This window comes from Embiotoca jacksoni, unplaced genomic scaffold (genome assembly GCF_022577435.1).
Source record: "Embiotoca jacksoni isolate LCO1_2020_lvr unplaced genomic scaffold, fEmbJac1.0.p SCAF_11, whole genome shotgun sequence".
Classification (NCBI taxonomy): domain Eukaryota; kingdom Metazoa; phylum Chordata; class Actinopteri; family Embiotocidae; genus Embiotoca; species Embiotoca jacksoni.
This window is the reverse complement of record NW_027185241.1, coordinates 11034435-11049082: the sequence shown is the minus strand read 5'-3', so window position 1 is coordinate 11049082 and position 14648 is coordinate 11034435. Positions and strand designations below refer to the sequence as shown.

The 14648-nt window shown below is 38.9% G+C and overlaps 1 protein-coding gene across 1 annotated transcript in view; it reads right to left on the bottom strand.

The window, feature by feature from the left end:
- Positions 1-14648, bottom strand: part of col14a1a (collagen, type XIV, alpha 1a) — a 128101-nt gene that overhangs the window by 43865 nt on the left and 69588 nt on the right. The window contains exons 27-33 of the mRNA XM_069143154.1: positions 12218-12341; positions 6011-6154; positions 5436-5600; positions 5184-5222; positions 4845-4983; positions 3063-3205; positions 1493-1602 (exon numbers count right to left, since the gene is read on the bottom strand). Of these exons, the coding sequence (XP_068999255.1) occupies positions 1493-1602; positions 3063-3205; positions 4845-4983; positions 5184-5222; positions 5436-5600; positions 6011-6154; positions 12218-12341 (864 nt within the window). The remainder of the gene's footprint in view (positions 1-1492; positions 1603-3062; positions 3206-4844; positions 4984-5183; positions 5223-5435; positions 5601-6010; positions 6155-12217; positions 12342-14648) is intronic.

Sequence of the window (14648 nt, the reverse complement as noted above, 5' to 3'; positions counted from 1 at the left end):
TTTAGCAGAAATCTACAGAGTCTGAGTGAAGAAACAACAACAGCTACAGAGAAAAACTGTCTGCAAAGACTTTGCTTGGACCACAATAATTGTCAAGTTGCCTTTCCTTCCCTCTTTCAAGCAATTGTTAACCAGTCTTTTAAAATCTAACACAAAAATACATGCAAATTTCCATCAGGCCTGCTGAAGTACAGCTCTTCAACAGTGAAGCTTATTCAAAGAACACATCTGATTGTTATTCGGCTGGTTGTTATTCTTATTTTGTCGGCTAATGTTGATATTTCGTGCCAAAGTGTTTTGCAATGTGCATTAGTCATTTACTCTGCCTGTTGAGGCCAAATCAATGTCATTATTTATTCAGTGGAAGCATTTGCATCACTATTTATTCCATAATTTATTTTTTTCTCAAAACAATTTCTCCTCTCAAGTGAGCCGAAAATTGTCTTCTGTTGGAGGAATATCAACAAAATTTGCCATTTTCATTCAGATGGACTAATTCGATACAACATCATTTACATGAAAATATTGGGATGTAATCCCTGCAGTGATTGAGGTAAATGTGAAATGTCTTTGTAAGAAAATTAGTGAGGAGCACAAACAATATTTTGTCTGGTGGTTCAATCTAAGGTCATCAGAGAACAGAGTCAAAATAAATAACAAAGTCATGGAAACCCCAGATTTTGACTTTTATAACAATTTTTCTACAGTGTGTTTGCAGGTGTACAAACTTATATGGCCGTCTAAACCTGGTTTTCACTGTATACACATTAAATTAGGTTTGTTGGGGCGTTGCATTCATTTATGTTGCATTTATTCCAAGTTTGGCAAAAAGGACTGTGGTTATGATTTAGTCATTTATTGATTTAAAAAAAAAACCAAACCATTTATATATCTTCAAAATATTGACTGGAGTCCACTACAACTTCATAACAGGAGACTGCAGAGACTTCTTAAAGGGAGATGCAGTTTCACTCCCACTCTGTGCGCTCCACTGGTTAAAAATAATAAATAAAAACTTGTGTAAAAAGCAGCGGAGAGAGAAGGGAGACACAGAAGAGGGAGGGCTATCATCACATGCACACTCACCCTACACAACAGTGCTGACAGATCAAGATAGAAATCCCAGCTAAGGAGCCACTGGAAAACCACCCTACAGGCTCCACAAATTCAAAAACATCAAACTATAGTGGATCTTATCTTGAGTTTACCACCAAGCTTCTGCTCCCTCAGTCCCATTCTGCTCTGCAACATAGCAGATGTGAAATATTCATCTGAAAAACTACCACCTAAGAGTTTTGATGAGGGTTTGTCACTGTAAATCTTGTCAAACTTGTCAAATGTACTGGTGGACGTTGTGAACAAACCCAACCCAACATCAGCATGTTAGCATCATCACCAGTGTTAATATTTAGCTCAAACCCAACCAACAACAATCATTCCTCTGTTTTATTACTTACATTTTTTTAGTACACACTTTTTTTTAAAGACTAACCTTGTGGAAGCTGCCATGGAAGATTTTTTTAAATTCTGTTCCTTCAAAGGTGACAGTCTGGAAGTCTCCTTTGTAGTTGTAGTTGAAGAACGTCAGCGTCTTTCCAGAGTCTGTGGGAGGGACAGAGCTGGTGGTGAGGGGGATAGAAAAGATTGATGTTCCCATCCAGTAAAAACTTCACCACCATCTCCTGCTATTACACTCCAATAACTTTTTGGCCTGGACAATATTCGCAAGAAACACGTGTCCACTAAAAATCCATTGGAAAAAGGTACACACTTTTTTCATGTGATGTAACTGTGACTGACAAATCTAATTACTACATTTCATTATGCAGCAAGGAAAAGGCATGAACTCCCTGTCATTCACCAGGTTCCTTTCAGCCTCCTCATTACTAATATATATACAATTAGTGGCAATGAGAACTATGAGTTTGAACCATACCATTGAAAAGTGTCTGTGTCTTTGTGAAATAAAATATGAAAAGCAAAAATAAAAGTGAACAATCACTGGATAGAAACGTTGTTGTTGATTCCTCAAATCCTCTGTACAGAAGCAGTTTATAGTTAAATATAACCATGAATTACTGAACGCTGTACAATTTCTTACGTAGCACAACAAGTAGAAAAAAGGTGGTACATTTAAAATACTGTCAGCATATTTAAAGATTCTGCACCAACAGTAGCTATTTTTATTACAGATATGCGATCACTACCAAAAAAGTCAAAGGAGTAACCAAAAACACTATAACTCAAACCCAAATTAATATTTAATATCCTTTATATTATTATATTATATTAATATTTTCTTGCTGCTTCGTTGGCGACTGGGAAAGCAGAGCAGCCAAACTAATTTTAACCCTGCCAGGTTGTCCAGCTACTCCTGGGGATCCCAGGATCATCAAGGCCAGAGGGTAATAGAGTCTCTGCAGCAGGTCAGGAATCTGCTCTGGGTCTGCTTCGAGTCAATGATGTTTGAAACACCTCTGAAGGTTGATGCCAGCGGTGAGTTCACCTGTGTGTCTGTGATATCGCTTATCACAGTCTGACACAAACACTTAACTAAACATGACTGCAGGCTCTGTACCAAGGTGAATCTTAAGACACTGTTATTATAATCTCTCATCTGTTTTGACTTTAAAATCTGGCTTTGTAAACTGTGATCCTCAGGTAAAAATGTTTATTAAAATACAAACAAGTTTTGGAGGATCATGAGGTCATGGCGCTGTCTTATAGTAATAGCCAGTGCCAATCAAACAAAAGAGGTTTTTTATCAGAGTCTTAGTAATAATTGAGGGTGAAATGGAAGCTGAAAATGTTTACTGAAATAAACATGTAGTGTAGAGGATCAAAAATGTAGTTGATGAACCACCCGAGCTATAATTAGTGATATCTCTGCAGTCTTTTATAATTGGCTGCATTACTCATTATTCACTTGGATTATTTGGGAGAAAACAAGAACTGCAGCACACGTCTGCTGTTTGAGTCTGCACTTCTCAAACTGTTGGGTGTTATGATGCAGGTGAGGGAAAAAATATAAAGAAGCAAAAATGTAAATGATTCTAACTCACTGTCGAGAATTAGTCCCACCAGTGGCTCATTGTCCTTGTTGAGGATTTCCCACAATGCAAAGGGCTCCTCCGGGGTCTCCGGAAGTAGTCGGAGCATCATGGAAATGGTGTAGTCGGAGGGCAAACCTTCAGGATGAAGGTACCTGATAAACACAAAGAATGGGTTAACACACACACACAGATAGTGAGCTTAGCTGCGCCCTAAAGGCAGGTATCTACTAAGTGTCTTTTAAAAGTGCCATTGTCTCTTTTCAGCTGTTGTGAACCCTTTTCAAGTGCCTCAGTCTGACTTTGAGTGCCAGCCTCTTTTTGATCACAGAGCCTAGACTTTTTTGTGTAGCTGCCTCCTAGCACTTCTGGCTCAAATCTTCTTAGCTTCAACTCTTCAAAATGCTCATCAATGTCACTTTTCACAAACTAAATATTCACAGAACAGGAAGCTAAAGTTAAAACTGGCTGACAGCATAAACTGGAAAAAAGGTCCTAAAATGACAGCATCACAAAAAGAAAGACGTTACAGGAGCACAACTGAAGCCACTGAGTGTTCCTCTTCAGGTTTTGTTCACATGTGGACTGCATGTTCAGAGCATTTCCGGCCTCAGGCTCGTTCAGGTCTGCTGTGAACACTCAACTTGACCAGTGATAAAGTAGCAAGCAGTAATGTCCCTCCTATTTAAATGACTTGGGTAGACAAAATATTGGGAAGACCTCTTAGTTTAACCCAGTTCAGTTCAGCAGCTCCACAAATTACAGCCTCCAAAATGACCATTCAAATAAATCAGCATCTCTCTCAATCAGACTGAACAGCAATTGAACATTATAATGATTAAGGGAGTATTTATTACAGGCTGTTGTATCATACTTAACACTTCAGCTATCAGTGGTTTTAGTGTTGTGGCTGATTGGTGTATTTTATATTTGAACATTAGCACAGATAAGCATTCATGCTTCTAACCTACTCCAGTAACACTAAATACTCATTCTATTAAGGAATAAAGGAAGATCGATGCATATGATATATATATCAAATTATAAATACTGACAATTATGAATAAAGATGATTAATTCAAAGGAGTCATTGAGTCATTACTGTGTTTATACAGTATATAGTGTGTGTATATATATATATATATATATATATAGGCCTGCTAAAGATTCATTATATTTGTGATTTATCAACTGATGTGTCTGTGTGTCACAGTGACTCCTTTGAATTAATCATCTTTATTCATAATTGTCAATATTTATAATTTGATCTCAGATGTCTCTCACAAATGAGATCTTGACCTCAAAAACACTTGAACAATTAAAACTATCCCTGAATAAACTGTTACCGCCACTTTCACAGATCACAAAGTAAAAGCTGATCTGTATGTATACAGTCAGGCAAGCTCGTAAACATAAAAGTAATTTAATCAACGGTTTGTTGTCTGCTTCACATTTCTGTTTGCCTTGATTGCAGGTTGCATTTCTGAGTTTTCTTACAAGAGAAAAATACAAATAGATCTATGACAACAGCTTTCAATTGTGTGTTCAGCTGTAACATAGCACAGCATGAATAAAAAAAGATAAAGAAGAGTAGGAGCTGAGAGAAAGGAAGTTCAATCAAGCACAGTGATCTGGGCCAATCCAATTCATTTCCAGGTAATGCAGAACTTTATTGCCTATTAAGTGAAAAATAATTCCTAGAAAACAATCCTTGTAAACAGAAGTCATCCTAGCACATAGTGAACTCTGTGTTTTTAGATTCCTCCCCATTAGTGCGGATATATCCTAACTCACTTGGTGGGCTGTGACACCAGGGCGTCACGGTGTAACCGGTAACAGGGGAAGCTGTTGAATGAACCCGGCTCCAGAGAAACTCCAGGTATGGTGCTGTACTCCTTCTCCACCAGGCCAAACTTCTCCATCATATGGAAACCTGCAGCAGAGTCATTATCATCACCATGAACTGCATCCCTCTTCGTGTAATCACTGCTATCACAATCACCATCAGCACCACTATTTGGACCATCATTACATTACTGCTGTCATTATTATTTACTTCCTATCCAGGGGTTTGGTACAATAGATGGACCTCTGAGATCTCTGTATATTGTTGCTGTCATTTGAAAATCTTACCCGCCATCGTGTTACCACTCATCAAAACAGACGGACAAGCTGAAAGACAGATGAAATGGTTAATGCATCTTTAATATTTCAAATTCTCAACATTCAAATAAATCATTTTCTCTCTCCAGATATGTCTCCTCCACTGACAAGAGTCTTCTTTCTGCTTCTTTCGGTCAGTCTGTATCCCTGTCTGACTCAAACTCATTTTCCTCATGGTCTCTTACTCTCTCTCTGTTTTATACATGAGGTGTTGTTACTCACTGGCAGTGGCAGCCTCGCAGACAAAGGTAATGAGCTGCTCTTCTATTTTCTTCACAGCATCCAAATCATCCACAAAAAAGACGTGTCTATCACTGGGTTTGCTGGCAATATTCACCAGCTCGCCATAGTCTGCATCCGCGAAGCCGATTGCAAAGATGATATAACCTGAGAATGTAAATAAATAAGAAGAAAGGTCATCATGGCGGCGATCAATCTCTCTGTCATCTTCACATTTGCTTGGTAAACAGAGGAATGCCTGGTACAGGGTAAAAATGGTCGGGCATCTTCTGGTCTGCAGCTTAAACACACCACGACCATTCAAATGAATAGGAGGCTTCCTTGTCTGACTTGGTGTGAATGCAGTGGTTGAACAGTCTTATATCTAATGAGACATACAGCACATGAAGCATCATGGAAAAAGGAGAGGTGGAGTGGCATTCTCTTCTCCATCATGCTTGGATTGTACAAACACACATAACTCACCTTATCATAGTGAAGGAATCACATACTTTCCATCCAATGTTGTCTGACTTTATTACTGGATTTGTGTTGGGTTTGGTACCTATAATACACACCCTCCATCTGCATCTCCTTTGACACTTTGTTGACATCATCTTGCGAACGTCCGTCGGTCAGAACCACCAGGACTTTAGGAACGCCCCTCCTGGCTCCTGCCTCAAGGGTGAAAATAGATTCTTTCACATGTTTGATGGCTCGACCTAATAGAAGACAAAATAAACCAAAATCAGAAAAATAAACATGGACATTAAAACCTGACCCATCACTGAGTCCAGCCTCTTCCTTATGTGCGTGTTGTTGACACAAGCTTTAATGTCTGTAAATATGTATTATGAAGTCTCTCGGGTAAATCATCGTCACAGCTTGGATTTTTCAGAGTCAGGGTCTTTTCCACCAAAACTCACTGTGTAACCAAAGTCTTTAACACAAGTGTCTCTAATTAAACTATAACAACTGCCTTGAAGGAAGAAACACACATGAAAAATTAAACAATGCGGATTGCTTGGGAACACGGCCACCAGGAATGAAACATATATTTTCTACTTCTACTGGAAGCACTAATATTCAAAAATACTCTTCCTGCCTCCGTCATGAAGGTGAATGCTTGTGACCTTTGCTACAATGTTAATGTACTTGCCAATTAAAAAACATCTATTCTTTATTCTTCCACAGACATTAATAAAATACATTACTGAGTCCATAATTATTACATATCAATGAGTGACCTAAAAGCTTCTGAAATCAGATTGAGGCCGAGTGCCCATTTTAAAAATGCCAGGAAACGAAGAAGGGCCAGTGTATTTCATTGATACCTATAAACGCAGAGATGTCAGAGTCCAGTCTGCAGCAGTCTGTCAAAAAAGTTAAAGTTGCATGAACTTTTGACAGTGTGTAGGTTGATCATCTGCTAATGGACTTAATCATTCAATAAAATCCATGTGGACAGTTTTAAAAGGTTTCAAGACTTAGCTATAACAAAGCAACTGAGGTGGTTTCTGCAGATACATGTTGGTGAATTTAATGAGGCTTTATGTGCATCGTTGAGCCTCACGTTTTATAAAATAAAATTCAAAACAGGCAGGTCATTGACACAGGGGAAGTCAAATATGCAGAAAGGAACTATGTTCAATTATACATTATTATATAAATATTTTGTTATTTCTATTCTTACTTGGTTTCTGCTGATATATCTGACTTTCTGTTGCTATTAAATTAAGTGAACTTGACTGCTGAAACATGAACTCTGCCCAGATGAAGGATGGTCATTATTAAACAAAGAGCAAGATAGTTTTCAAGATTTAACACCAAAATACACAAATTAGAAAAATATACACCAATAAGCGCAGCCCTCTGATCATCACACAGCGGTAGGTTATATCTGTTTAGTGCCAATATCTGCATACGGTTCATTATAATTTGCATTAATTGTTCATAAAGCTCAGCTGCTCATCTCCACCTGACCTTTTCATAATTAAAGGGACAATCGCCACCATTAATCCTCTCAAGTCCCTCTTGTGTTTTCAAGAGTGTGTCTGAGTTATTAAAGGAGGTGCTGACTACCAGGAAACTTAAAAGCAAAGGCACCAGATAAAGCAGTGAATGGTCCATAAATTGACTACTCACGTAAAAGTGTGTGGTGAAAATGAATCCATGTGTATGATGTCTCTGTCTCCAAATTTCTAACCAAACCAAAACTCTCAGACCACATAATCCCTTCCCCCCTCTGTTTTTTTTTTTTTTTTTTTTATACTGAGCTGTCAGTGATGACAAATGATAGAGAGCTCGGGCCTGTAAAGTGTTGGGACGTCAGATATCTGCCAGTGCTACATCTGTTTCTACGCTGTCCTCTGATCATGATGGGCGAGACTGGAATTACAGCAGCTAGTCAGGCATGAAGTGACTCACAGGACAGAGAAGGAAAGAGGGGCAATGAGACAGAGGGGGGGCTCGGTGGATGTCGGAGAAAGGGATGAAGAAAGAAGACAGACGGGGAAGACGAGAGAGCATGTTAAAGTGAAGACGAGGGGAAAAAAATGAAAAAAAAGCAAACATGTCGGGGCAGCTTGGGTTCAAATGCCCATCATCGATCAGCGATCCATCACATTGTGTGTGTGTGAAGTAATCCATGTCAATTTGGATTTGTTCTTGCATCTGGCAATTTACCAGCTTTGTCGCTATCCCTCAAGAAGAGAGATAAGATGAGAAAACTAAAAAGTTGAAATCATCTTTACTGTTTTAGCACCCAAAAGCTTGATACAAAAAATTAAAGCAGGAAACTTGGAATATATGTTGATATCCGATTTGCCGATATTTTTCAACTCTTTTGGCCATTGCCGATACCGATATATACACCTAATTTCCACCGAGAGAACATTGGGTCTCTACTGACATAAAATGTTATGCTTTTCAAATTATACACACTTTCTGGCAGGATTAGAAAACTACTTTAAATTAGACTTAAATTTCTTAGATAAAACATGCCATAATTATTTTTATGAAACACTTTCTTTCAAACAAAACTGTAAGATTCATTGTACTTCATTAGGCTTGAATGATGCTCTTCCTGATTGTTATAAATGACCACTTTGCTGTCCATATCAGACATTTAAAAAAAAAACTCCACACCGCAAACATATTATTTCACCTGTTTCACAGAAGAGATGTGATGATTGTGTTCTCTGCATGCACTCTCGCACCAGGGACATGACATCGAGCCTTTAGTCAGGAATCAAGCACTAAGGCATAATTACAGTTCATTTTATTGGCAGAAATATTAATTTTGGGCCGATGCCGGGATCTCATTTTGAAGCCTTTATGGGCCAATACCGATGACCATCGATATTATTATGCATCCCTGTTTTTCTCATCTTCTGTGGCTGCCGGTGTACAACTAGGAAGAGATTCTAATATTTCATCTGGGTTAGATATAAATGGAAAGAGCGATTACATTCTCTAATCCAAGTTACAGTAAGTTTCTATGAATAACTTGAAAAGAAATATGGATCATCATATTCATTATTGATACTATACACTGGGTTTGAATAGATTTTTATTAGCTTTTATAGTCAGTGAAGCACATTCATTGCCTATTCATAAATTCATTCCTGAGCTCATAAAAGACTCGTAAACCTTGAAAACTGAGTGAGGGTCTCAAACAGCTGCATCTCTTTAGCTGAAACAGGGTGGCTGCTTTTAAAATCTCAGAGGACAAATCACCCCTTAACTAATCTGATATGTGAAGACAATACTGAGCAGCTAAGGATCAAAAGTAGTACTACTTTATATGCCGTGAGTCAGTGACTTAATGCACACACATACACACACACCTGAAAATCAAATGCACCATCACATCTGCCCACAAGCAGATTATGAAACACAGTTCCTCAATCTGTTTGTACTGTACAGTCAAGCAGTATCAGGGATTAGCACAATTACTTGTGTAGCGCATGAAAATCAATCTTAAAACACACACACACACACACACACACACACACACACACACACACACACATACACACACACACACACACACACTCATATAGACTGTATATATATGGGGATAAAGACTATTACAACATTAAATCAATCACTCACTGAGTCAGTCAGAGTCTCACTAATTCCATAATGAATAAATGTATAGTGAAAAGCCAAATCCTAGAATATCAGCTTCAACACCCCGGATCCTCAACATACTCTTTCTTCACACTTGTATCAGCGGGTACAGATAGCCGAGAAAAATCAGACAGTACAGACTTAAAGAAGGCCGCATCATTTACATACTGTTTGTGAATTGGATATAAAGAAAAGGCTTGTGACTCGAGGTTTGCTCAGAAGGTTAATAAGAAGCTGGTCCGCAGTGCCATCGAGCAAGAAACTCAACCCGTTGCTGCAGTAGCAGCTCTGCAGTCAATTATACGAGATTGTGAGGTTAGTGAGAAGCTACCAAATGTGAAATGAAGCAGCGTGCTTGCTAAACTAAGCAGGTTCAAACTAAATCCCAGAATGCATGAAAATGAATAAATAGACTGAACACCAAAAAAATATCTCCTCGTGTATTTTTAAGAGCATCTACTTGACTTTTTCGTCAGGACGGAAGAGATGAAGTAAGCAAGCCATTTACAGTAAACATAAAAAAGTATTAAAGATATAGTTTTATGTTGGCTCACAGTTGTTCTCACACAGCTATATCTGCCAGAAGCTAAAGGTTTGAGAGGCAGAAAGCTACAGAGTATATTTGAGGGTTTTAGGGGATTTAGACACAGTGAGGGGCCCTGACGGGGTCTCTGTGGAGAATTTGTGGTTTTAGAAATGAAAAAGGGAATAGTTTGGGTTTGGAGAGGAAACAAGACTTTGGGTTTGTGATGCAAGCATCAGTCTTTTCTACACTGAAGGCAGTGTATGTACGTGTGTGTGTGTGTGTGGGTGAGAGACAACGAGATAGGAGGAGAGAGAGATGAGGAAATTGTGAGTATGTGAGCATTAGCCTAACCTTGTGAGTGCTGGCCGCCTCCTACCTCTCTTTGCGTGGGGAAGATGAAATTTGATGGTTTATTTTCTGCTTTGCTGTAGACCACATGCACACATCAGCTAAAACACCACCTGTTTCCACCTGTTTAGCTATTAGACAGTGCGGTAGATGTAGGTTTATAAGGTGAATGGAGAAAATGGACAGAAGAAAGGACATACAGTTTAGCAAGAAGAAGGTTTGAAGAGGATGAGGGGATACTAAAAGAGGAAGAGGAAGGAATTGAAAAAAGAAAAGTGAAAACAGTAAGGAAAAGAAAGAAAAAAGAAGCAACAAAGTGAGGGAGGAGAAGACGGTAGCAGCAGGTAACAGAGTAGGGAAGAGAAAAGAGGAGGAAGAGGAGGAAGAAGAGGGAGGATGGGACAAGTGTAGAGATGATAGTGTGATCAGCTCTGGAACAGAGAGGTACAGCTCAAGGACACAATTACTCTGAGCAGACACTGAGCCATGACCCAGACTTTAGGGGAGTGAAAGTACTCTGAACAGCCAGCATCACCTGTAAAGTCACATAACGCACTGAGTTAACGACATTCACCTTGTCTGTACGAGCACAGCTGCTTCCACATGACTTCTGCAAGTGATTCACAACCTAAAGTGCTCGTCATGCATCTTGACCCTGACTTAAACTCTTAAACCTGTCTGCAGTATATCTGCAACAGGCTACAAGTCATCAAACCGCCACGACCATGTAGACCCTACCCTCAAATACGACACAGGAGTGCTTTCCTGTAAAGTAACGTCCCTGGTTTGGTTTAGGCAAAAAAAAAAAAAAAAAAAAAAAAAAAAAAAAAAACTTACTTACGGTTAAAGAAAAATAATGGTTTGATTTAAAATAATAACTTGAACCATGTTGTGTGTTAAAGTTGTTACTTATTTAAAGTTATTCAACCTTTGTTTTCATGGCAACAGTAAACACAGTTTAAAAAAACTGTCCAGACTTGTGGTTGCAGACGGAAGCGAACGTCAATCTCCTGCATCCAAGTCTGCAGTTTTATCATACAGACTTCATCTGAACTGCGTCAGTTTTCTGGGACACCGTATTGTCACTATTTAGATGACCACTATAAGGTCACTGAACTTTAAAACGTAGGTCTGTGTAGTAATAAGCTGCTTGCAAAAAAAAATATCTATAGGGTCATTTTTCTGGAGGAGGACAGTCATGACAAGCATCACAAACCAGATGAGAAGTAGCATTTTCATAGAGATATTTCAAAATTCAGAACATACTTTTTTTTAAAGTTTGCTCATCAAGACTGGTTAAAGATTAAAAGTTCATTCAGACCTGAGAAACAGCAGATTTCTCACAACATGGTCCATTGGTAGCTGTTCTGGAGGTTTTGAGTGTATCACACTATCCTCCTCAATGGAGGTGGAGTTTGTCTGGTTCTCCATGAATTACAGAAGATTGGAAGCCCCAGTCCAGCCTGAGATTTATTTTGTAAACTGCTGGTTCAAATGTCAACTTTTAAGGCGACAAGTTGACTAGTCCTGTAAATGCTCCGAAATATTGTAGTTTTAACTTTTATATCTCCAGTGATACATGATCACTCTTCCTGCTGATATGACCGAAAGCTGTGAAACAGCTGCAAAAAAAAAAAAAAAAAGGCATTGTGTGGGGAGATTGTTTTGTGAGCAACCCGAGGTAAATCAAGAGCCAGGTATAATAATGACTTCTGACTTTATCTCTCGACCTGCAAGAACTATGACTTCAATAATCCTGCTCATACTGTGCTCTAACCTGTCTTGGTGTTCCCTCCCTTGTAGCGGATCCTCTGAATAGCTTCCAGCAGCGCTTCCTTGTTGCCATGGGAACTCAGCTGGAATTCTGTCCGGGCGTCATCACTGAACTGAGCGACGGCCACCTGGAAAGAGACGGTGAAACAAGTTCAAAGCACATGTCAGATACAATGACACAAAGTTAAACTCTCATTTGTCTGTACCAGTTTGGTTTTAAACTCGCTGCAAAAGGATAGTTTACCCACAAATCATATTTCTGTCATCATCTCTTCAAACGTCAGTCACAATACCACAGCAACGGGTTTCTACATTTGTGTGCACGGATTTGTTCCAGCCTCCTCCACAACAAAAAGCAAGAAGCTAAATTACTCCAAACAGTGTATGTGGCATTATTTAAGTGTAAAAAAGCCAAACGACCATGCTTTTGAGTTCAACAACATAATATCGCCCTCATTATCGCCTAATTTCTATATTTATCCTTAATAGTAATAATAGTATGAAACAGATGCTGTTTGTGGTCACTGAAGGAAATACTGTAATCATACAAATTGGGTGTGCTTAAACGGCCCTAAAAAGTGAATATTGTTGGGTTCAACTGTACATGACAGACAATAATGAGTTACATTTTTCACATTATTCCACCAGGTCATTGCGGGTGGTCTTAATATTCTTCATACTGATCATATAAAGTAGAAGTTCATGATGTCAAAAGGTTATACACCCTTATTTCATGCAAGTCTGGAAGAAAATTATCAGAAAGCTACATGTCCAAACTCCCAAATCAGAGCTACAATCAATCTAATTGCCTTACTCTGAGAGGGCCGAACAACTATCATTACCTCCAGACTGCTAATGGTGCTGTTGTTGGCTCAGGTCAGCATACATTTACCAGCCAACTCTCTCTTTACTGTGCAGCCAACTTTCTCACATTACAGCCAGTGCTTTGCTGTTGGTAGCCTTCTGCCAGAGGGTTATGGGGCACAGTGAGGGTAGCAAACTGCTTAACAGCAGACACTACACAAATGAAACAAAAGGGTTTAGCAAGCACTGCTACAGTGTGACAAATGAACCAGCTGAGGTCTCCTGACACAGTGGGGGCCATGCAGGAAAGAAGCACAAATAAATTAGTTCGCAGTGACAACAGGGAACACCTGCCCCAAGTTAGAGCCTGGTATTACTATTGATGACCCTGATAAATGAGAAACAGTCTGACACAGTGGAGATGGTAATATTCACTGCGGTAATGTGATTCAAAGTATTGCTCTTGGTGGAAATTAAGCTGATAGTGTGTTAGTCAGCGCTTGAACCACTTGATGTTTATTCCAGCTTTTAATGCATCTGGACTTAACATACCAAAATCAGCACTCCTGCCAGAAAAGTAATGTTTTCTGGCACAAAAAACAGCAGCAGCAAATGAGCGGACTAAATCAGATCCTGCTCAGCAACAAAAAAAATCCTCCCAGAAAGAAAAGATTGACTCACTGAGGGGTTTAAAAAGTTACATCTTACTTCCCTAAACTTTTCTATAGATACAAAGCTGTGGCCATGCTGATTTCTCAGGAGACGGACAAAGGAAATTGGGTGAAAATCTGGTCCAAAGCATCCTTCCAATACCAATTAATGCTAACAGCAGCACCTCCCCCAAACAATAAATGAGCCAAAAGCACATGGGTCAAAAGAACAAGGACTGAAATGATCCAAAGTTCATTATAACATGAAGAAAAGTGTGTCTGAAATATAAGAATGACAATGAAAGACAGAAAAGGAAAAAGTAATCTCTAGTAGGTACCAGAAAACAAGGAACAGACGACATTAAATCACTCCATCCTTTATTATCAGCACCCTGCCTTCATTATTTTATCATTTACTGAATGGAGCAATTTTTTTAAGAAATGAAAAATATGTTTTTCTTTCTCTTTTGGTAGGTAGCCAGTGGTGACATAGGTTGCAGTTCACAAAACATGGGGGGCAGACGATGAGGTAGTTGACTGGAGCGGGGATAATGGGTTGTTGGATATATGTATGACTGTACGTTTGACACTGTGCTTGAAAAACACCATGAGTGGAGAGCGTGCATAACCCTGCAGATTCTGCATGGCTTTGTAGTCTCATTTTTCAAGGATTAACACCCCCATACAAACATAAGATACTCTCTCCTGTGAGTTTCTTACCCACAAATTACTCTAAGATATGTAATTTCTTTATTTCATCATTATTATGGTTTTCACTGTGGCTACTTTTGGCTAGATCCCCAGCATCTGCTTCGCATTATGTTTCCCATGAGCGTGCATTTTCCATGAGAAAAATGCTAAAAAAAAAAAGAGAATAAATTACAAAGAGAGAGAACAGAAATTAAAAGCCTAAGGCACATTTGTATATCTGCTGGTGAAAATTATGGTACTGTATGAACTGGCAATACAGTAATTTCTTAC